The following is a 25367-nucleotide window of genomic DNA, read 5'->3' on the forward strand; positions in this document are numbered from 1 at the left end:
CCGGGGGACCGAGAGGGGATTCAAGTCATAAATATCCACATCGGCCTCAACGATAGCAGACACACAAACCACATGATAGATACACAAAGCTACGTATATGTTTCACCATGGCGGAGTATATGGCTGAATAATTGTCAAATCAAGTTTCTGCAGGTGTTCAGCTGCATAATTTATTATTTCAAGCAACTCGCTAAATTGTCAGGCTGAGTAATAAAAGAAAAAAAATGAAAATTGCAAATCAAGGTCAGTTAAAAAGGAAAGAAAATAAATATTAGCACGCAGCTGAACACAAAGGCCATAAATGTAGATCATTTCAGTGCTGTAAGCTCAGGCCTGCAGTGTGAACGTATGCAGAGCACTGACCTCAAACAGCACGTTGTAGGTTGTCATTGTGAACTGGCTGGAGTGGAGCATCAGGCGTTCGGTGAGCAGGGAGAAAAGGCCATGACTCAGCATGACCTCAGGTTTCCTCCTGATCAGGGTAATGGGAGGTCAAAGGTCGGTCAGTAAACATCAGTATTTGCCAGATGTATCAGAAAACAATGTTCTTCTAAACTTGAAGATGATATAGAAATCTGAGTTTATATTAACGCACATCTGTCACTTTAAGATGTCCTGAAATACCATCAATTCTGAAAAATGACAAGAGCTAAATCTGGAGCCTGTGATGAGTCAAATTATTGCAGTAGTAGACATCTGCAGCTGTATAAATCAGCTGAGCTCCAGCTGACATTTGACATGAAGGAAATGAGAAAGAGAATCCCTGCTGACTAAGTAAGAACAGTCCTTCACAGAAAAGTCGTTGCTTTTATCTCCCACCATGGATCATCTCCAATTTTAGTGTTGCATCTCAGCTAAAGAACTGTGGACTGTTTGCTGATAATCTCACAGTCGATCTTACATCTGGATCATAAGGCAAAAGAAAAACTGTTGCCAAGACAGAGCTAGGGTTGTTTCTGGTGCTCTTACTTCAGCACAGGCTGCACACACTATAATTAGAGGTTATTAGTGACAATTACGCAATGAACAGCTTTGCAATATGAGCTGAATCTCATTGTGCATTACCACATGGAGCACATGGTTATAGTAAGAGCTTTGAATAAGTAGCAGCACTGGGTAAGAACTCACAAGTGACACATAAACGTTTAAATAATGTTTAAAAGGACAATAAAGAAACCCTGGTTAAATGCATGAGGATTCACGTTTTAGTTTCAGTTTATTTTGACCGTTAGGCTGCAGCAGGAGAGAGAGTTAACATTGACAAAACATTGTGATTGTTTTTTTAAAGTGTAACTTTGCCTTTTTCAAAATCAAACAACTTTAGAAAATGAAAAATAAGGCATCAACGACCAACACTTCAGACACTAAATATAATTCCCTTTCTCTTATCAATAACTATGTTACTGTTAGAACTGTATGCTTTTACATATAACTATATATACTTTTAACTACATAAAAGTTTTCCAAACTACAATTTTATACTTTGAGAATACAGTGTAAAGGATTTTGTAATTGTACTTACTTTGGTGGCAAGTGTTTCATAAAGTAGCCCATCACTTTGAGTGTCTGCACTCTTATTCCTTCACTTTTTGAGGCCAAAAGCTTGTAAATCACACTGCAGGAGGGAGGAAAAAGTACATTTAAATATAATTCTATACATAATTATTTAAATTAAAATAATAATAATAATAATAATAATAATAACAATAATAATAGTAATAATAATAAAAAAGAACAGCAAATTAAATAATATTAAAATAATAATATAAATAATAATAAAATAATTAATTTAGTGATATATGAAATAAAAAATAAATAAATATCCTTTTAAAAATAAAAATATTTTAAGCATACAATTAACAGTTTACACACTTATAGCAATTAATTAGATATTCTATAATAGTGTAGTTTATAGTATGCATCATGTCATTCCCAAAAATCCTTAAAATTAAAATTAAAATAATTAACTCCAAGTCTAAGCATTTTTTACTTTGAGTAAAAACATACCAACAAAACTATGACATAACATAAACAATGATCGTTACCGAATCCCGTTCCGCTGGTCGAAGGCCTGGACCATGGAGCCGGGATGTTCCGACATCAGAGCCACCAGCAACTGCAGTACATCCATGAGATTGTCATCCTGTAGGGCCAAGAAGAAAGACTTGAGGCTACTGTGGTGTTTAAGAGAGAAGTGGGGAAAATACTGCATCTTGTGATCTGAAGTCTTTTGATCTTGAATTCATAGCTGGATTTATATGACATGATAAAGGCATCACTCATTGCTATTTATTCTTGTGATGTTGACTCGCGGCAGTAGCAGTAATGTGAGAAAGAAAGGAAGGGGGAAAAAAATAAATAATGTATTACATCATAAACAACTGAACTGAAGAATTACAATCTGCGCTGTATAAAATGAAGGGCTGCAACATGTTGGTGGCTTTTCCAGGCAATGTTGTAATCACCCTTTATTCTTACAAGGTTCACTGCATTACTGATGGATCTGACTGATTCATTTGTTATGCATCACTCCACTGTAAACAAAACCACCTCTGTCAGGACCTCTAACTGGCAGACTTGGAAAAATAACAAGGAACAGTGATGCTTTCTTAAGTAACCAGATTTGTTTACTCTTGCTCTGCATTTCAGACGGTGGGAGGACAAAGTACAGTAGAGTAGTGTTATGTTGCCATCTGGTGGTCAATGTTGCATGAACAACAGTGCACATGCCTACCTCATGCATGGTCAGGAGGTAGTTGAGGATACTCTGTAGCTCATCTTCCTTCACTCCATGATCCTAAAATATAATTAAACAGATAATTGCACAATTATTCCTCTCGGGTTCAGTATGTTTTACTCACATATACTCCCAAAAAAGACAGAAACCATGCAGAGTAACGATTATTTTCATTGTGGATTAATCTGCCAGTCTTTTTTAATTAATCAAATCGTTGTCTGGTCAATTAAATGTCAGAAAATGGTGAAAATGTTTGTCAAAGTGCAATATAATGTCCTCAAATGTCGTGTTTGGTCCACAACTTAATGATATTTAGTTCACTGTAATAGGGGGAGTAAAGACACATTTCACATTTTTTTCACATTTCACATTCACATTTAAGAAGCTGGAAACTTTTCTCTTTGCTAAAGAAACATTTGAGACATGATTTACAGCTGAAAGGTACATCTAACTACCACTAATCAGACATCTAAAAGTGTTCATTAAAAAATCTGACTGCTGCTGGAATAAAAGACCTTCAGAGGTAACCATTCACTGAATGAGCTTCTAAGTCTATTAAAAACATGGTGTAATAGATCAGCAATCCAAATATGTAATAAAGGCTAATTACCCAGTCGACACCTGAGGAACAAGGTGGGATGACCATGACCACAAGGATACTTGCTGTTGTATAAAGTGGCAGCTAGTTTGCTCTCAAGCATAATGCATATTGCTGGTGCCTTTGACAATTAGTCTGAAACTCCACTTAAATTGAAGAGCAACAGCAATTTAATTAATTTTTGAGGGAATGAGCCAGATTTTTCATGTGAGTCAAAAAAAGTCTACTTTGGTTGGGTATCATGAACTTACCTTCATTATGAGCTGCTTGACAAACAACAGCAGAAAGGCTCGCAAAGACAGGATCTCCTTCTGGTTTGGCCTTGGACCCTCTGAAAACCCAAAGAGCAAACAATGCCTATTGAAATTTGTTGTTAAATGAGAAACTGAGCATGATCCACAAAGTTAAAGCGAGAAATTATTAGAGGTGGAAGTCACCAGAGGCTCTACGATACGATTTTATCCCGATACTTGAGTCATGATACAGTATATTGCGATTTAACTGTTTAACAGCATTCTGTCCACAAAAATACATTTAATCAAGCATTGCATTGTCAAATAAGAGAAAAGTCTCCGTTCTGAATTGGGAGGCAGCCAAGTATGTAAAGAGGAGACTTGTGGGAACTCAGAGAGCCTATTTTAATTAAGATAGCATGATGTCAGAGGTCACATGACCACTTTGAAAATCACCATAAAACATGAAAAATAGCTGCATTGGCATTTTTTTGTTTAAATAGCAAATTGCTGGGAACACCACACATCAGTAGTGTGAATTACATAATATATACCAGGCCTGCAACTAACGATTCATATTTATTATTGAATAATCTGTCGATTATATTCTCAATTCATTTTTGATCTACAAAATGTCACAAAGAAAAATGTCTATCCCAGTTTCTCAGAGTTCAAGCTGATGTCTTTAAATGTCTGTTTAATATGATATAAAGTGGAAAAAAGCAGGAAATCTCCATATTTGAGAGACTGAAAATAACAATTTCTGCCATTTTTGCATGAAAAATTGCTTAAACAATTAATCGACAAGCAAAAAAATTGTCAGTGATTATTTTTCTGCCCATAAACTAATCATTGCAGCTCTGACATGTCTCTGTGCATCCTCACCAAGGCCTTTGGGCACGACTCCACTGCGGTCCTGGGGGTTGGTAATCCAGTAGTAGAATTTCAGTGTGTGCATGACCTGGAGTACAGTGCCCACCCTGCGAATGGTGTTATAGATGGTCACTGTGCTGATGAACTCTGTTGCCAGGTAAGTGTAGAGTGTTAGCTGCACCTGCAAAAGAAAAAAGGATGTAGAAAAGACACATGCATGCGCCTGATAGTTTGAGGAGAATAATCCGGTTTTAGTGCATCCTAGCTTCTAAGCCCCTAAGGGTTGTAGGCAAGCCATTCTCATTAAATAGCAGTCACTGAGTCATGGGTGGAGGGTAACCTTGAACTCTGAGCTGAACTCTGAAACACTAAAAATAATATGTAGGTCAAGACAATACAGAGAGAGGGTGATAATGAGTGCAGGTCTGTATGTAGTAACAGCTATGTTACATGTGAATCTTTATCTTTACAAATGCAACCAAATGCATGAGAATGTGCAGCTTTTTATATAGTATGTGTTTGTGTATTCACGTTACCTTGGCAGGGGCATGGATCCAGATGGCAGGGTTGAACAGAATGTGGTCACACAGCTGCTTGAGCAGCAAGATGCCATTCTGCAAGTTGCTAAGGTATCTGGAAAAGGCCAGCACGATGTCCAGGACGGGCCGCGTCACATGCACCTTGGAAGACTGGAGCACAGACAGGGAGACAGAAAGTGCCACAACATGAGGTGAAGAAGAAAAAAAAAAAAAAAGGAGGAGGGGGTGAGATGTCATTGAGGAGCCAAAGACATGGAGAGCAGAAAAAGGTGAATGAGGTACAACAAAATAGGGGAGGGAAAGGACACACGCAGAGAAAGATGAGGAGGAGCTCCTCTTCTGCCTAACAAGCACATGAGCCAGCTGTGACCTCCAAATACAGCTGAGGGAAAACAAAGTCTGCCTCATATCAAGTGTTGGTGTTGGTGTGTGTGTGTTTCTGTCGTTAAGGGAATCAAGATCAGTCTTATAACGCCACTGGGTTCATTACGTGCAGCTACTGGTACGGCAGAGAGATGCTCTCTGGTGTATTTCTTTGCCAGCTGAGGCAATTTGTGTTTGTCTCACCTTCTCCAAAGTGTAGCCAATGACGAGAAAGCCTTTGCAGGCGAGGACCTGCTCTTGCATAGCCACCGAGTTCTTCAAGAGCTCCATCACAAAGGATAGCAAAGTGCAGCTAAAAGGCCCACACACACACAGACAGACAGACAGACGGTGACAAAGAGAGAGAGAGAGAGTTAGACAGTGACAATAATCTATGTAAGCAGCTGACAAAGCCCTGACTGTGAAGGGCATATCCAACATGAAATGTGATTGAATGAGGGTGTCGTGTCCCCATTGTGTTGGGAGGGCAGATTCCAGTTAGCATCACCTTGAGGGCAGCAGATACAACAACACTGCAAATTCATAAACAACATCGCCTCACAGCTTGCAAGCTCAGCATTACATTAAAAAAAAACTTGAAAACATAAAACCCTAATTTGCAACTCATTTTTAAAAAATAGTCTCTTTTTGACAATGGAAACTTAAAATGTTATAAGCAGCCATAGACAACTTTTGACAGACAGCTGTGTTACTTAAAAAAGCCCTCCAAAAATAATACACTGCATGTGTTGTGCATGTACCAGAAATGAAGGTAGTGATACTACAAACTTTATTTTAGCCTACCAAAATGTTATTTTAGATTAGTAATTTTTCGGTTCAACATTAAGATCAGACTAAACATTTACCTGAGCATACAGTTCTTATATCACCTTAAAAACAGGGTAAATTATGTTTCATACACATTCTAATTATCTCATATGTAGTATTTCATTCATAAAAGTGGAAAATTTAAAAGGGGGAATTTAGCCATTTAGTGTTCCTCTTCCGTAAAGTCAAGATAGAATAAAAAAAAAGGTAAAAAACATGGGTCAAACTATGGGTAGAACCCTACATTTCCCATGATGCAACTCACTGGAGCTACACCCTACATTTCCAGTTTGTAATGCATGCTTTCCTTAAAGGATTTGTAGCCTCAAGCCCAAACTTAGATAACCCTGGTGACATCACAATGACATTACAATGGTTATATTCTGAGACTTGAGTGAGGCTCCTCTAAAAAAAATGGACAATATATTACATATAATAAGCTCTTTTGTGCTCCCGTGATGACTAAACTGATCTTTTATGTGTAAAATCAGTGCAGCGCCTCTTTAATAATGATAGATTTATTGTGCATAAAATTAAGATTTAATGCAGTAGTCAAACAGTAAGCCGATTGTGCCAGCTTACAGCCGTCAAACTAGCAGCAAATTAAAACCCTGATCAAGTGAAGGACAAACAAAAACCACATACTTCAATAAAGAGCGTGTGTGTGTGTGTGTGTGTGTGTGTGTGTGTGTGTGTGTGTGTGTGTGTGTGTGTTTTTTTTTTTACCAGACAGAAGTGTCCAGCTCGTGGCTGGAAGAGGGCTGGCTGTAATCCAGCTGTGCAAACAGAGGGAAGAGGACCTGCACGCCTCCGATAGAGTGAATGCCACTCTGGACTGAGTGAGTCACCACGGCCTTCACGTCCTATCGAGACAAACACATGAGGCCACACTTAACATGTCACATGACCAATATTTGTTAAAGGCTCGCACACATATTTGCTCTGACAATCCCAGTTTTGCGCTTTGCGCTAATTTAGCTCCATGTGTGGACATATTTCAAGTATTTGGAAGTAGTTGCATAGTCACTCACCACCAAACAGAATGATGTTTCTTTATCATGCCACTACAGTCTGCTTTTTATCCTAACAGGCAGTTTTTTCAAAGGAAATACTTGTACATCGAACTATCTCGGATGCAGGTGTATTTGAAAGTATCAATTGAGCTTCTTGCTCAACATCACAATTGATTGATCATACAAACATTTCTGTCCCTCTATACCTTCATCAAGGGGTTTTTAAACAATTCTTACAACACTGATCTTGAATTAACAATCCTCCTCTCTTATCTTATCAAACCTTGCAGCTTTCATAAGTCATTGTGTGTAATAATATTCTCTACTTCTACCTTAAGTATTTACTTTTGGTATAGACTATAGTATAGACCTACATATGGTACACTCAAGGTACAAATACACGATTGCACAATTATAAATGGCTCATGAAAGCTGCAAGGTTGATGTTTTCAATGCTTTTATTTATTGTTTTTTAAATTGTCTTTTAAAAAGCAATGAATCTATTTATTTTAGTGTTTATTTCCTGTTTTATTTATTTTATTGTCTCTTGTTCTGTTTGTTTATGTACAGCACTTTGTTGCGGCTGTGGTTGTTTTAAAGTGCTTTACAAATAAAGTTGAGTTGAGAAAGTTGAGAGATATGTAATTTCTGTAAATATTCTTGCAAATAGACTTAATTTTGTTGTGGTGACACTGACAGGTCTGCTCTGTACTGGAGGTGTCAGGTTCCTTCTACAGCTTTTGATTGGCTTTATAAAAGTACCTAATGTAGTTTGCCTGGCGTATAACTGCAAAACAATCTCCCCCTTCAGTATGTGAAATAACCTCTCTAGTGTCAAAGTTTGCATGGATACAAAGCAGTAAAGTAAAGGTCAGACATTTTAGGGGACATAAACATAAAAAAAAACACATATAAGTGGAGGGGGACTTTAAATAGTAGCGTGGTGCATCAGCTGGTGTCTGTGTTGTTGTTGGTTGCGACACCAGCAGTTTCTTGGCAAAACATTTCCCCTCTATAGGAATGGATTTTTTTTTTAGCTTGGCATAGCAAAGTTGAAAATATAGGTCACATATTCATTCATATTTCACACTGTGTGTCAGTGTGTGTGTGTGTGTGTGTGTATGTGCTGGTCTGGTGGAGAAAGCATATGTTGTGTGGGAGCAAAAGCCTCCCTCACAAAAGAAACAAAGCTTTTTCTTTGATGAGAGGGCATGAGAGAAAACTCAATTAGTGCTGGAAAAAGAAAACTCAAAGTGAATGAAGAAATAGTATTGTGTGTGTGTGTGTGTGTGTGTGTGTGTGTGTATGTGTGTGTGCGTGTATTTGTAAGCACCATATGGAAAAGTTCCACAAAGTTCAGCAGCTACTTCTAAGAGGAGAAATGCACCACTACTCGTATGTATTCCAAACTAAACCTCAGTCCCAGAGAAGGCTAATTCCACAATTAGAGCACCAGGATGGCATTTTTCAGCAGCTGCAGCAGTCTGGCAAGCTCAACACATTTGCACCTCTGCCCTAATGAGGCTATTAAAATGAAAAGATGCCAACTGGGCCACTTTCATTATCGCAGAGGAGGAAAGAAAAAGTAAAGGGTGGCACATATGGAACAGTGGGAGGGAAGGAGCGGGCGTACAGGTGGTGAATGAATTTGTAGCGACATTACTTTAATGTCAGCATGGCGACTTCAGTTTAAATTTAAATCATGCCAATACTATCCTAGCAATATCAACTCAAACTCCGAGGGAAATAATTGTTACACAAGCAAAATGTTGCATCTAAAAGGTGTAATTACCTGCAGCATGAGTGCGTGGGGTGAGTGGACGAAAATCGAGGCATTGTCCTTCGGGGAGGACTCAAGGCAGAGCTGGGCGTCTGTGGCGCGAGGGTTATACGTGAAGGCAATACTCGAGGACAGCTTGCCATCATACAGTAAGGTCTTATGATGCTCAGCAAACAGCAAGTCACTTTCCGCCTTGTGCTTGAATGTACCCTGAGGAGAAGGAAGGGAACGGAAGAAAAAGGGAGAGACATTCAGTGAAAGAGAGAATATTACAGTCATGGAAAAATAAAGAGGCTTAGAAACTAACTAGTATCATTTTTTACTCTACTAGTATCACATTTTTCCACTAGGGTGTACAATCTAAAACAGTAAAAGGAGATTTTGTTGAGATTCACAAAAGGTAAAGGGTCAAATATAATGGACTTTGCTGCAAGTATGTTGCAGAGTGCTGTTTTCACGACAGTTTATTTTAACTACATTTTAAAACCTAACTCCCTGGACATCACTGGATAGTGATAATGTTGGGAAAAGTCCAAACTGTTTGGTCATTTCCATCACTTCATTTCATCAGCCTATTTGGGCATGCACGGACAAGTATTTGCTACTCTGGGAATCCCTTTTTTGTTTTGTATGTCAGTGGAAGTGTCAGGATGGGGGCTTGTGTGTAGTTGTCTATTGTTTGTGTTTTTGTATATACTTGCTACTTAACTGAAAGTTCTAAATGGAATCCATTTTTTCCCCCCCCAAGTTAAAAAAAACCCTAAATTTCCCAAGATGCAGCTCACTGGAACCGTTTGTAAAGCAGGATTTCCTTTAAAGATGTGTACCCCCAAACCTAATAACCCTGATGACATCACTATGACATCACTTGGGTTATATTCTCGGCCTTGAATGAGGCTCCTCTGAAGCCCCATAAGACAATAGATTACATAGAATTAGCTGTTTGTGTAAACATAAACGCATAAATGCTTATGTGAAAAGGTCCAAATCCATGAGTGTCCATATATTGTTGCCCTTAAACTATAGCCAATCAGGCACTGCATCTATTGTCAAGTTTGCTATGTGATCTTACTTTGTTGAGGAGAGAGGAGAATATCATGGATTGAACCAGGTGAATAGAAATCAAGTTTTTAATTATAACTTTTTTCGTTAAAAAGAATGCTCCACCATATATGAAATGTGTGCGTGTGTGTGTGTGTGTGTGTGTGTGTGTGTGTGTGTCTAGGGCGCTGACCGATTTCATATGTGGCTTGATCATGGCACGAAGGTGTGCATCCTCGATTTTGAAGATTTTTTTCAAAATATCTTTATTTACGTAGGACTTGTTGCGGCATTGCACTGTTTCCGATTGGACGCCTTTCAGGGGAGCTCCGCCCCATTGTGTGATAGGCCTACACCTGGTCAGTAACCCAATTCGCTCATCTGTAAGTCTCTTTAGCCTACCTATTTCTTTCGGAGTTTTAAAGTGCGCTACAAGGTTCGATTTTCCAATAATATTCAAATAGTTTCCAGCGAATATCAATGTTCAATGTGTATGTGCTGGATGGTATGCGCACTTTATGAAAAGTAAGTGTTTTATGGAGTTGCAGACGTTGTAGTGGTCTGCATGTAATGTGCAAATTCTGTTATTCACATCCATGTGTTTGTGCTGCATGTAAACTTATTCCCTCCTATATCTGTGTCTGTATATATGTCTAACCATGTTGAATGATTAAGTTGCTTTTTCTTAAAATAACTATTTCTGTGTCTCTTTATATCTCAATGTACATCCATGTATTACCCAATATACGCTTTGTATATTAACACTACGCATTAAGAGTATTACACCTCATGGTTCACCCCACTCTCGCACACAACCTCATTTGCCCATAATTGAAAAATCCACATAATCTTCCACTATACGAGTACATACTTCCTACGGGCACTGCACTAGTCATAATAATTTGACAATGAAGTTGTGATATACACTACCGGTCAAAAGTTTTAGAACACCCCAATTTTTCCATTTTTTATTGAAATTCAAGCAGTTCAAGTCAAATGAACAGCTTGAAAGGGTACGAAGGTAAGTGGTGCCAGAGGTAAATAAAAAAAGGTAAGCTTAACCAAAACTGAAAGATAATGTACATTTCAGAATTATGCAACTAGGCCTTTTTTCAGGGAACAAGAAATGGGTTAACAACTTAACTCTATGGAGTCTTGGGCTATTTTGTCCATTTTTGAATTCTTTTCATGTCTTTGTAAGTCATTTTGTGTCTTTTGGTGTCTTTTTTTGTCATTTTGTGTCTTTTTTTTTGTCATTTTGTGTCTTTTTGTCATTTTGTGTCTTTTTTTGTCATTTTGTGTCTTTTTTTAGTCCTTTAGTTCAACATAAAATGTGATTTGGAATCTTTTTTTTATTTTCAAAACACTATCATGCTCAATAAAGAATTTTAAATGTTGCAAATGTGCATTAATTTCAGAGTACACTGAGACATTAAACTGCATCATTTTCAATTAAATTCTGGAAAAGTTGGTGTGTTCTAAAACTTTTGACCAGTAGTGTATGTCCAGTAACTGTTATGCATACTTTGCTTTATGTTAACTGTATGGTGGGATTTTTATATTATTTTTGTCTTGATAATCTTAATATTATTATGTAGTGTTTATGTTTCTGAAAATCTAGTGAAGAATGAAAAAAAAACGCTTCTTTCACACAAACATCTCAGGCTTCATTTCTTCCCACCTGGTAGCCCGGTCCCAGCTGATAGATGGCCAGGATCTGAGCAGCGCTGAGAGCTTCTCCAAACAGGTAAACTGCACCCATCTGTCCGCAGAACACACGGTTGGCATCTGCTGTCTCCGACGATCCCAGGAAACACTTGTCAAACGTCTGCAGCAGGAAGGATGTCGGAGGTAGGATTTGAGGAAGCAAAAAAAAAAAAAAAAAAAAGACGATTAAAGATGAAAGGAGGGAGTGTGAAAGGAAGAAAATAGGGAATTAAGACAGAAAGGAAGGATAAAAAAAGACCAAAAATAGCCAGAATGAACAGAGGGAAAAGGCATATTCATGGTAACACTCGCTATAATTGGCATCCCAGAGCCTCACACTATAGGCATACTGTGGATAACATGATGATGTCCCATATTCCTCTGGTCGTGGCCAGAGAGGCATAACCACAAGTGTTGAGAATGATGAGGCCTCATCTCAATCAAGTTGCTAATTTGCTTTCTGACAAACTGACACATCTAGAGGATTAAACTACACTGCGGAGGCATTTTCAGTCCTAACAAAAATTCGATTTAAGACTCTCATAACTCAGCATGACAGAAAGCAATCCTGAGGACTGTGACAGAGTTCATATGCTAATGTGTGAGGAGCAGGGTGTGTATATGAACTCCTTTTCCACTGTACCCGCTGTGCTAAAAGATGAAAAGAATGGTTTCACCCCCCGAGCCCTCTGCGAGCAAAGACTGAGATTAGATATATCTGTGAGCGAGGTTTGTTTTTTCAGTTTGGGTACACACGCTCCTGCAGCAATATGTGCTTCTGAAATTGATATTTGACAGAAAATCTGTTACGTGCCCAGCCCTGATGTAGCAGGAGGCGAAACTGTAAATATAAAAATCTTGCCAGAGGTTTCATGCAGTATTATTAGCATTTCTCAGGTACACACAGAACACACTCATCCGCAGGAATGGGCTAAATAAGGTAATAGTTTGGCATTGGGAAATGTGCTTGTACACTTTGCTGCCAAGTGTTAGATGAGAAGAGTTATACCAGTCTTGTGCCTGGATGGTAAATATGAAGCTACAGTCAGTAGCCAGTTAACTTAGCTAAGCATAAAGCCTGGAAACAGCTGGAAACAACTAGCATGGCTCTGTCCAAGATAACAAAATTCAACTACAAGCTCCTTTGAAGCTCACCAATTCACATATCTAGTTTATTTAATCAGTACAAAAATCAAAGACTAATAACAACACAAAGTTGTGGATTTAAGGGGGCTAAGTGGCGGACTATTTCTTGGTTTGGTGCAGATGCTTGTGCCGTTTCCCCTCTATATCCTACTAAGCCACCCGTCTGCTGGCTGCAGCTTAAAAGGTAAGATTCAGACATGAGATTGGTACCAATTTTCTCATCTAACTCTTTGCAAAACAGTGAATAAGGGCAATTTGAGGAACTATTCAAACTATTCCTCAGAAATTCTGAACCACACATTTTAAGAAAATACCAAAATTAAACAATTTATCACAGACAAAAACTGTAAACACAGAAATTATCTTCTTATCATCTTAATCAAATATATGCTTAAAATTGGGATATTTCATTAAAATCACTTAAATCTTAAATTCTCACTTAAAATTTTGCCTAAAACAAACCATTTGGTCTATTCAGATCCTGTAAAAAACATTAAATTATGCGCTCCTCAGTACAACTGGGAAGCAATGAATGACTCAGCTAAAACCAACAGTGACATGACAAAAATTCTTCAAAACTGCGGGTTATTTACACAGAGCTGAGACGAAGAGACCAGACAGGTTGTAAGTAGAGGGTGAAAAAAATGTAAAAAAGATGCAGGCATTGTAACTGTTTTATATTGCACATAATACTTTTCCGATCTCCTTACTTCTAGCCATTATTGTGTTGTTTCTATGGGATGCAGGACTTGTGTATATTGCAATAAAAACATGGAGGTCACACTAAGTAATACAGTAAATAGTGGTTGTTCTGGATTGTTGCTACTTACGTCACTGGTGTTGACAAACCAGGCGATGTCTCCAAAGGAGGCCAGTTCCCCATTCACATAGCAGCTAATTTCACTGTTTTTCCAGCGGTTGTAGACATGAACAAGAGTCACCATGTACCACTGCAACAACAACAACAACGGTTACTGTATGTCTGGAGGATCAATCATTACACAGCAGGATAACAATAGGTAAGCGTGTGGTGCTTAATTAGCCTGTCTCCATCAGGACTCAGTCCCCTCGAGCTACAATCCCACCTACTTAGATTTCTGGTTCCCTTGCAGGCTTACATCCAGTGAAATAGGTTACCAGTGTTACCACAGTGAAATAGGTTATTGTGGTTTCTTCCAGACATAAAAGGCGGCATGAAAAATAGAGTGAAAAATCAACTAGAATGAGTTCTGGGTCCTCATGAGGTTTATTGAGGTTTATGCCTAGGGAACAGAGGAGGATGTTTCAAATTGTCCACAAGCGAAGGATCTTTGTGACGACAGTGGTCCAAAGTGTGTGCTGTGCCTGGAAGGGACTGAGAGTATTGGATAATCCTTCTCTCCCCGTCGCCCTCATTCCTCCTCCTTCTAGTTTTTTCTTCTCCCCAGAGTCAGGTAAGATGTTACAGTTCTTTCTTACAGCAGGTCTAGATTTATTCTATGTGCATGTGTGTTTGTGTGTGTGTGCGTGTGATTTATTATGTGTGTGCTGACATTTGATTTCTGTGATCTATTTACAGAAACATTTCCAGGATTTTTTTTCTTTTCATGTGCATGAATATCTGCTCTGCGAGGGTCACCATACCAGCGCCGGTTTTCTGCGGCTTTTTTCGTACCTTCTGGGGTTTGAAGTCATACTTTACACAGTGCTGGAATCCTTTCCCCTTGGATTTTAATGAGGTCACTATCAAACAGCCACCCACAAAGTGTGCGGAGTAACCCATGCCTTTATTGGTGCGGAAACTGAGAAGACATGAAGGGAAGATACAAACGAACAGCTTTAGTTTCTGAGTGAGGCTGCACACTTTCATGAACACATTTCAAGGGCAACATGGGTTACAGTCTCCAATATATCATATAAACACTTTAAAAAGGGTCTCAGAAGGATAAAGATAGCAAACAATAATTTCTCAACTTCACACACTCTTCCCATCGTTCTGCATGTCTGTGCGAGATGGGGCCCCGGCATGTGATTTAGTGAATTAATCTCTTTTTAAAAGGGCACAACGCTGAAGAGGAGCTTTTTATTACGGATTCTCTCAAGCAGCTCGTTGGCCATGCGGCTTGGTTATCATTTTGACAGAAGCCCAAACAGATCCCTGTTGTATAAATTACATTTCTGACAGAAATTAATTATTGGTTAAAAAGGAAGATCAACCAACCCTCTGCTCCTCAGAGAGGAAGCAAAAGTATGGGGAAACGGGAAAGATGGAGAGAGAAGCACGACACGTTTTTCATCTGTGACGCTGAAAAACTGCACTTCTGCAGCACATTAAAGATACATTTTGGTTATACTGTGAGCAAGTATACATGCATATATTCACACTTAAATTGGATACACCCCTATATCACCCCTATCTTTCATGCATTTCCCATCTCTTTGTTATTTACACTACAAATGTGCACTGCATTTATAGTATATTCAAACAATATTAAATATCTAAACAGGTCAAACAAAGGGCAAATTTTTGCTGGTCAAAGAATGGTGTTATTACCTACCAGTACAAGTAAGGCTTGTCTTTGTCTACATTGATGTTGTTGAGAGGATCCATGCGGAGCCATGTGTGGAATGTAAACCCACTCTGGTACGGCCATTTTGCTATAGGAGGCAGAGCTATAGCCTGTAAGGGAAAGAAAAACAGAACATAAAAAAAACAGGACCTGTCATTGAGGTGTGGGTCATGGCCAGCTGTGGATTTTAAAGAATCTTTGCGCAAAGAAAATCATGTCATAAAGCCACAAAAAGTGTTTGGGCAAAGAAATCTCAAGCAAACAGCAGGGTAATAAAGGAAGATGTGCTCTTTTCAAATACACTGCTGATAAACAGACCGGTACTAATAGAGTTCAGATCAACAGAGTCAGAACCAAACCACATGGTAGCTTTCTGCATGAAAAAGCACTGTCACGTGTCAATGGAGGGTTATATGCAGATTACAGAAGGTGGCAACTGCATACACGATGTAAAGGACCTGACAGGCTAAAGCAACCTTCGCTGGTGCACAAATTTGAAGTTTCCTGCACAATGCATATGTGATGCAATGAAAAAAAGTAGGTTTATCTTAGTCCTTTTGTCCGTTTCTACTACACAGATAAAGTGTGAAGATGTTAAATAGATTATTAGCTCTTTGACTCAATTACTTTTACTGTTTAACTAATGACAGGTCAAAGTGTAGCTTCTAAATAAACATACAGCCATCCCATAATATACCCTGCCGCAGAAACAACAGCACATCTTTCAATGTGGTGATCTGGATATTAAAAGTAGAAAGAAGATGAATGTAACATTGTAATAGAAATGAATAAATAAAGTTTTTTTTCCCGCAGCAATTCCTTTGTCATCTCCAATTGTTTTAAGTCTATTTTAGTCTTTTGTTCAATGAGTGTACCAAGGGCATCTACGTCACGCTCGCCATTAAGTGCCATTCTCCAAGCAAACCCAATGAAGGTTGTTTGGTACTTAAATCGACCCATTATGCATCTACAGAAAGGCAAGAGAAGGCACAGTCTGTGCATGCAGGCTGATCTGTCATGATATTAATGACAAGGAGACAGAGGTTTTGAATAAACTAATGTACGGGAAGGGTTCCACCCGTTCGACCACAAAGCAGGATTTGAATAGCCAACAGCCACAACATGACCACAACATTTCGACAGCGCAGTTTGTAGATACTTTACAACATTTCAGCAAGAGCAAAATAGCCTTTGAGGCTTTAGAAGGTCTGAGTTGTAGTGACAGACAATAATTAACAGAATGTGTGATGCTCATCAACCAGAAAAAAAACCCCTGCATGGGTCAGTGAATGGCTGGCTCACAGGGAATCAGCTTAGAAAGCACTTACTATGAAATGATTCAGGTGAGATCATCATGTAACAGCTGAAGACCTCTTTTTCTCACTAGTCTACAATAGAATGCCGGAATAAGATGAAGGAGAATGGGATCTGCACTTTACTGACAGAATAAAGCAGAATAAAACTAAAAAAGTATATTATGTGGTCAAGCGGCAACCTCCTGGTCTGAGTAGAGAACAAAACCCAAAAGGGTCTTTTTTTTTTTTTTTAAGGTTTATTGAAGTGGAAGGCTGGCATTTAACTTAACCCTTTTTTATTTTTTTCTTAGGTTATCAAGTTTACTGATATACTGTATGTTTTATGCGGTAATTATGTTTGATGTTTGTTTGTGTCTTGTTTAGTTTGGATGTGTTAAGGTTCTTGTTTATTATTGTGGTTTTATTTATTTATTTGGGTTGGTTTTGTGATTTTGTTGCTGTGTTTTTTGTTTTGTTTTTGTTTTTCTCTCTGTGTTTGTCCATTGGTGATTTGTGTTGTGTTTTGTCTAAATTAATTTAAAAAAACAAAAGAAAAAAAAAGAAGAAAAAAAAAACAAAAAGGGTCTTAAGCGTGCATTCTTTTAAAAATCGAACAGGGCTCACCAACTGCGGCTGCAAAAGAAGTCCGGTCCTATCTATCTCAATACAAAATGAGACTACTTCTCACTTTATTGATTACCTTAGGAAAATTCTCATGGCAACATTATGATCTCAGTCTCAAGTTTTAAATCTTCACGACAACAAGATGCTACCTTGTGATTGACAGGCCGTTAACAAGGCGAGCCGTCAATCAGGATGGAAGCGTAGCAAAACAATGCGCATCCATGGCACTTTGTACATTTAAATAGCCATGAATTGGTTTGGCATTGTCCATTCTCGTGTCAGAACATTGACACTTTCACTGTGTGTTTTCACTTAAAACTTTATTTGAACATTTTGGTCATTTAAAATGTCACTGAAAGACACAGAGGGAGTCGGCTGTTCAGTTTTTCCGGTAAGTAACATACATTATATATTAGTGTTAACAGTTTATTTTTTAGATACACCCTTCCTTGGTCCTCCCCAGTCCAAATATAGTCTCACCCAGTTTCAAAAAACAAACATGGCGACAGACGTAAAGCAAGAAAGTGACAGATGTAATGTCAAACACAATGCTTCAAATGGGCAGTCCACAAACCAATTAAACAGTCTATGTATGTCGTATACTCACAGCTGCATTTTTCCCTGGAAAACTGAAGAATGAGTCAGGGCCATTCCTATGAGCCATGTACTTCAAAACCGACAACAGTTTGACTGCATGACGAGGCTGAGGAACAAATGCAAAAACACACAATGATCATTTTAGGCAACTGACAGAGTCCAAACAGGCATACACATGCACATAAAATAACATGAACCCTACACTAGTACGACTTACTGTTTATGTATGCAGCCACAAATGATTAAAAGCAAGAGCAGCTTTGGTTCTGCTTGTTCTAAATTTACCTCCCAGACTCATCACACTTTGACATCCACAGAGATTTACTCAGCAGCACGCTGAGAATTCACGATCTTCATAGCGTACAAACAATGTGCACTGCAAAGTAGACACAGAGTTGCAGAAAGCTGGACTTGGATAAGTGTGCGTGATAAAAAAACCTATATATTTTTATGACTTTCAACAAGGTTGTAGTTTATAGTGTTGGGTACCAAAGCACTTTATAGTTAAAGTTCTGCACTCATCCCATCCATCCTGTCTCCCTAGATATTTCACAAAAAAACTAAATAAAGAGAGGAGCGGTGGCAAGGGCTGCTTGAAAGTGGGAGAGTGAGGTGAAATTTAGAAGCATAAAAGCAACTCGCCCTATTTCCTTGACAACTTGATTAGTGTCAGTGATCGATGGGTTACTTTCTTTCTCTTCATCGGTCTCTCCCTCTGAGCCACCGGTCCTGTCTGGATGTAGTAACTTATCTTCTCTACACGTATCATACATCTTGGGTTCACTGTGGCTATTCCCTCATAGGCACACACAGCAGCTCAGGCAGTCTCATTTTTAAAACTAAAGTTCTTCAACTGTGCAACAGCCAAGTCTTTATGTTAAATATTATTGGCTGAAAGAATAGTTCAAATTGAGAGCTTTCAGGTAGTCTAATGAACGGCCTAACAACAATAATGTAGTGCTGCTCCGGAGCCAAGACCACTGCAGAGTAGTAGTCTGGTTTCACATGATTTATCTCGTCTCTGTGACGAGGGCATTGGCCTGTGGGATGGCAGCAGTTGGAGTGTTGCTAGCACATTCCTCATGCCGGTCCCAGACAACCAAGACAGATCACCGTGGCATGACTCTGACTCACCCACTGGCCTTTCTCCCCTTGCAGTTTGCTGAAGAAAAGCTTCAGCTCTTTTACTGTGATGCTGTAGCTGGCGAGCACGCCCAACATGTCCACCAGTAGGTCTGCAAGAGAGAATAACACTCGGGTTAAACATGAACAGAAAGAGAGACGAGACACAATCATTCACTCTAAAATTGAGAAGAAGCTACAAATGACTGCTTAAAATGGATATAATCATTCATGGGGTGGTGATTTCTGCACGTTTTTATTTTGCTATTATCTTAAGAAAATATCCAACTTAATTATTACAATCTTTACTGTCACATTGGAGCCACAGGTACAAGAATTTAAGACGTATTTACATTACATTACATGTCATTTAGCAGACGCAGAAGCAGTATTTAAAAGAAACGTAGGGTGATTAAGGCTGAAAAGAAAAAGAAACAGACACTTTGGGAGTCCCAGTGACTTTGCAGCCTCTTTTATTAGCTGTTACTGACTAATGATGATGCATGGTATGATAGGGTTGCAAAGGGTTGGAAATGTTCTGTAATTTTACCAGAAAAGGGAAGTTAAGCTCTGGAACTTAGGTTTGGGTATTTTTTTTTACAATTTTAATATAAATTCTACTTAGGAATTCAGTGAAATTACAACCCTCTCAAAGTACAGTCAAGTTCCAGTCAACTCTCATAAAATGCAATTAAAATATTGAAAAAAATATTACAGATAGTATATATGATATATTGCATCAGTTCTATGAGGAAGTTCTCAGGGAAATGACAAATCATTTGCACTGTGGTAAATATTACTACTGTATAACCATTATTTTCATGTGTGTAGTTACTGCTGGGCTATATCACCCTTGCTTGACTGCACAAACCCTCTAGGCCAGCGCCGTTCTAGCTGGCAAAAGTTCACTGAGCCGAACACTGTAGGATTAATTCAGACTAATTTGCAGATGGGCAACAGACTCGACTGAGACTCCGGGGAGACTGTACTGGATGATTGTGTCTACTTGCACGGCAGTATATCACAGTTTAACAATAGAGGATGAAACCAGGAAGTTATTGGATTTGTTAGAGTGGATAGGAAAGTTTAGAATTGGTTTCTTTGTTTGTTATACTCCATCGATTCCTGAAGTTCGTGTTTTGGTTAGTTTAGGGAAAGGGTCGGCAGAGCACAGTTCAGCAGTGCAAACTATCACTGAGGCTTGAAGATGGATAGATCTTTTAATTGCACACAAACATTTAACCCTGTTAGCCCTTTGCAGTTTCTGGGCATTGTTTGCTCCTGTCACAAGGCCTGCACCTCTATGGAGACCGCACAGGGCTAGAAGTAGGAGGAATTCAAACTTCTTTTGTGCAGTTTAACACAGTAAAGATGCCAAAATTCATAAAAACTAAAAAAAAAAAAAAAAAAAAATTTCATTAACTACATTAAAGACTTAGATTTAACGGATGAAGAAGTGGATAACTAGTCTTTGTGGACAATGCAGATTCCGATCTTGTCAGATTCATATTGCTTTTCTATATATGTGTTCTAATTCACACCAAATACAAACGATACTCAACTGAACATAGATTACCATTTTCTTTAACAGGAGGAGCATACTTGTTCGAAGTGTTATGTTTTGTTTGTTTTTATTTTTCTGTCTATGTAAATGCAGCTATTTGAAAATATGGAAGTTGAATGACGATACATGAATGTAAAAGCTGTATGTCAAAGTGTTATAAACTGAAAATAAAATAAAAATATTGTGGAAAAAAAAAAAGTTAAATTTTTTTGATAATCTATTTTACAAAAGGTAAGGAATCTCCACGTATATATATTGTGATTGTTGGTTTCAGCCAAGTTTTTCACGGCTTCCCAGGTTCACCATAGAGTGCAGAATTTAAAGAGTGCAAAATATCAAGCTTAGATTTTTCTTGACAGATGCATTTGTCAGAAATGATTTGTTCAAGTACTGAAAATATTGGGAATAACCCAACAATCATTTCTGTTTGTACAGTTTTTGGCAATGAAAAATTGTGTCATTTTTCTAACTTTTTAAAGAAAACATGCCTGTCAAACCCCTCAAATACCCCTCCGAACCACCTGCAGGTTGTGGGGTTTATATGGTTAACTTTTCAGAAACAAATGTTTAAAAAAATGGATTCAGATAATTTGGATTATATTTCGGTAACATACAAATTGCCTCAAATTACCATAATGGAAATAATTCAACTTCCAGACGTTGCTGTTCTTACGTACCTGCGATCATGCTGTCCGTGGTGGATATACGATCGAGCACCTGCTGGATGAGCCCCACGTCGGTGCACGCCTGCAGGTTGCGGACGCTCTTCTTGAGGATGGCGGTGAAGATGCTCCAGACTTCGGCCTGACAGGTGGGCTCACACTTGTCCAGCAGCTCCACCATGCACACGATGCTCTCGGGTTCCTGGATGATGAAGTTCATCTCGAGGTCGAACTGGCCGCCGACCAGCTGAAGGAGAAACACAAAGAGAGAGGTGAGTCAGTCAGTCATTGAGTAAAAAACTAGGCAATAATTAAAAAAGCAAAACTGCAAAACAATTGGCAAAACATAAAGACTTTCACTAAAAGGTGCACACACTTCTAAACAGATGATTAACCATGCATCAGAGCTGCTGCTGGCCAAATGGATTAAAGGTCAGGGGAGGTCTCTGTTAGTCTATTTGTATGTCTGTCTGTCTGTCTGTCTGTCTGTCTGTCTGTCTGTCTGTCAGTAGAATGAACTGTTTACAGCTAGCCTTGAGACACTGATAAACCCTGAGCTTAAAAAATAAAAATAATCAAACAAAAAAGCCATGTCAGTGAAACTAACAGACATGGAGACAGACACAAGCAGTGAGAAGTGTATTTAGAGGTCTTTTGTTCCTGTAGGAGGCCCTGGAATACTAACAGCATCTGACACCGCCTGGCAGACGCAGACCGGGTTTAAATTAATTTTTACTTATGACATACAAGAAAATACACTGTGATAGAGTGCAGTGATGTGGACCTAATATCTTTTAAAACAGGAGTGGCTACCAATGTGTAGACATCTTTTTACACGCTGTTGGGAAAACAGCATCAACACATTTTCTTTCACAGCCAATTACAAACGCCTGTATCTTCAATCAGCAACACAAAATTGTATTCATGGCAAAGAGAGGAAGTAACAGTGATCTCCAGCTACAGCTTGTTCCAGTGAGGTGCACTGCTTGTCCATTGCAAAGGAGTAATGCTCTTTGTGTGTGGGAATAAATTGTATGGGCCATAAATGTCATAATTTGTCACTTCTTAATAGTTGTGGTGACATTTTTATTATTGAACCCTGCCTAATAGAAAAAGATAAGGGAAATAACAATGTTGATGTCAAATTAATATCGTGGGTAAGGCTGTCATGTTTAGAATCCAGGAGGTGTGACTGGACATACAAAAAAAAAAACGTGGTAGTCGTACTTGGCCATTAGACAGGCTGGATGTGAAAACAATATGATTTGGTGCAGAGAATAGAAACTGTCCCATTAAAATGAGTGAGGTGGGATTAACTGTGTGTGTGTGTGTGTGTGTGTGTGTGTGTGTGTGTGTGTGTGTGTAGGAGATAGGAAATGAGGGAACACTGGGGTAACGCTGCTGCCACAACATCCTTATAGACAGACGGGGGGATAAAGTGATGATAACGGTGACACACACCTCACCTTTTGTCCCTTTAACCTCCTCTCATAGACATCTATTCATTTTTTCATGTCTAGTATCCACATTAGAACAATGAAGCCCTCCATCAGCGAACACAAGCCCTATTTCCTTTATAACTCACATTCATACAGTCAGTTTAAAAGATTTAATACTAACCTACACTACCGCTCAAAAGTTTTGGGGTCCCTTACAAATGTCCTTATTTATAAAGGAAAGGACAATTTTTAAAAAATGTAAAATAACAGACATTATAAACGGACATTGTTAATGTGGTGAATGACTATTAAAGCTGGAAACGGCCGATTTTCTTATGAGATATCTATTATATGTTGTCAGTCACCTGTGTTCCAGTGGCACATTGTGTTAATCCACGTTTACAGTGCTAAAAGGCTCATTGATCATTAAACACCTGAGCATTATGTTAGCACAGCTGAAAACTGTTTTGTGCTGATTTGAGAAGCAATAAAATGATCCTTCCGCATGCTAGAGTATCATTTTATTTTGATAAATTACTATATTCAAATGACCAGAATTGCTGAGATCTTTTGATTTCAAACTATGTGATCTCCTCAAATGCGTTTGAGGCTTTTAGAGGTTTATTTTGCTTCTGTTTTTTTGTGTTTCACTCACCATGGGAAAATACAACAACGACCCAACAAAAAAAACTTAACTTTGAAGAGTCGGTTCACCCAAAATTACCAAAAAAAGCATAATTTTTATCCCAATTTTTACCGAGGATCTGAGATTGCTGCAGCCATTCAAGAACAATGAGTGTGAGTGGAATTTATTTAAATGCACAGTTCATTAAAAATCATACAAACAAATTGGAGTGGACGTTCAATAAATATTTCAAACTCTGTACAAATTAAACCAAAACTATCAGCATGGATTGATCCTATTCCAAGAAAGTGAGAAAATGTGCTCTTTTTTTAAATCATTTGAACGACACAGCCCTTTAATAAGTCTCGCAAAGAGCTAAAAGGAGCTAAAAAGCCAATTCATGCAGATACAGATGGACAAGTAAGTAACAGATGGATAGAAAAACAACTAACAAAGTAATTTCAGTCAAATTATCCAACAGCCACCTGTTAGGGCAACGAGCCAATGTTAATACACATGCACCAATTAATGGCCCACTGTTCCCCTTTTCCTCTTTTAGCGAGTCGTTGATAGATCGCACAGCTCTCCGCAGAGTACCTCCGTGTTTTAACTCGGGGGACAGATTGCAGCCAGGTCTGCCATTAATAGATGTTGGGTGCCATTTTGCCACAGTAACAGTTGATTTATGAGCCTGACACTGTGCGCGAGTCATCCATCCATCACAGTCAGTTGACCAAGGAGACGGAGAACATACGGATGGAGACGGAGTAGCACACTGCAGTGACATACACCTGGCACACACACACACACACGGATAACAAGTCGGATTCTGGATCCGATTTGTCATTCCATACAATCAGAAGGTTTAAGACAAATTAACCCATTGAGGCCTGAAACGCCTGTAAAACCTCTGGGCGATTTTAAAATAAGCCCCTAAAACCTGAAGTTTTTCTGGAAATTCAACAGAAGTGTCAACTCTTCCTACTAAATAATAGATTTTTCAGCCTCTGTAGCAGATAGAAATGAAATTCAAAAAGTATTTGAGAGCTTATACAAATACTACAAAACGATGTATCCACTTTCCAGGCTTCAATGGATTAAAAAGTTACCACATTATCTCGTGGTACGTGACACTGTTGCTCATGGTCAGCTCATGCAATCAAGGCTAAAATGAGATTCTGGACAAAGAAGCAACTTGTTTTTAGTCTATTTTCTAAATAAAATAAAAAGATTGTTGGTTACAGATTTGCAAGGTTGAGGATGTGTCTGACACCCTCAGTCAGTAGACTTACCTGGACTCTGATATGTATATTGTGTGTGTATATTGTATATACTGTGTATACAAATTGTATATTTGTTTTAGTTCTTTATTTTTTATTTATTTATTGTATCTCATAATTCTTAATAATTTCGCACTGAAGTCTCTGTAACGAAAGAAATCTCCCCCTGAGGATTATTAAAGCAATTCTGATTCTGATGTGCCACATTGTCCTTTTTATTTATTCTAAATTATTATTTTTTTTCTGTTAGTCAATGAAATTAAGCAAAAATTCTGATTGGTCATTATTTTGGTAATAACAAATACATTTATAATGAAACTGTTGGGCTCGACAATATATCAATATTATACTCATTAGAAAATTGTCTTAGATTTTGGATATCACATTGTGGCATGAGTGTTGTCTTTTCCTGGTTTCTTGATTTTAATAGCTGCATTACATGTAATGTTCTGTTATATTATTTGCCTTTACCCACTTATTCATTATATCCACATTATTTTCATTCTTCAAAAATCTCATTTTGCACATATTTTGTGAAAGCAACAGTCAGCCCTGCAATATTCTTTCAATATCGATTTGATAAAAAATAAAAAATTTCTCCATATTACCCAGCCCCAGTTAAAACCTGAACATTAGTGGCTCAAACTTAATGATTCTGTATTGTAAGAAGAACTGTCTCATCTGCAATTTAGACATCATGTGTGACTGACTGACTGACTGCTGAGCTGACTGGACAGGAGGAATTCACAAAT

The 25367-nt window shown here is 38.3% G+C and overlaps 1 protein-coding gene across 2 annotated transcripts in view; it reads right to left on the reverse strand.

The window, feature by feature from the left end:
• Positions 1-25367, reverse strand: part of LOC131978662 (lipopolysaccharide-responsive and beige-like anchor protein) — a 252385-nt gene that overhangs the window by 197038 nt on the left and 29980 nt on the right. For both annotated transcript variants that reach the window (XM_059342384.1, XM_059342376.1), the window contains exons 2-18: positions 21287-21518; positions 19058-19158; positions 17934-18029; positions 15396-15517; positions 14513-14639; positions 13689-13808; positions 11687-11833; positions 8977-9174; positions 6898-7034; positions 5548-5656; positions 4978-5130; positions 4454-4622; positions 3587-3666; positions 2735-2797; positions 2046-2143; positions 1523-1615; positions 364-472 (exon numbers count right to left, since the gene is read on the reverse strand). In XM_059342384.1, the coding sequence (XP_059198367.1) occupies positions 364-472; positions 1523-1615; positions 2046-2143; positions 2735-2797; positions 3587-3666; positions 4454-4622; positions 4978-5130; positions 5548-5656; positions 6898-7034; positions 8977-9174; positions 11687-11833; positions 13689-13808; positions 14513-14639; positions 15396-15517; positions 17934-18029; positions 19058-19158; positions 21287-21518 (2154 nt within the window). The remainder of the gene's footprint in view (positions 1-363; positions 473-1522; positions 1616-2045; positions 2144-2734; positions 2798-3586; positions 3667-4453; positions 4623-4977; positions 5131-5547; positions 5657-6897; positions 7035-8976; positions 9175-11686; positions 11834-13688; positions 13809-14512; positions 14640-15395; positions 15518-17933; positions 18030-19057; positions 19159-21286; positions 21519-25367) is intronic.

The sequence above is a fragment of the Centropristis striata genome, chromosome 1, assembly GCF_030273125.1.
Source record: "Centropristis striata isolate RG_2023a ecotype Rhode Island chromosome 1, C.striata_1.0, whole genome shotgun sequence".
Taxonomy (NCBI): domain Eukaryota; kingdom Metazoa; phylum Chordata; class Actinopteri; order Perciformes; family Serranidae; genus Centropristis; species Centropristis striata.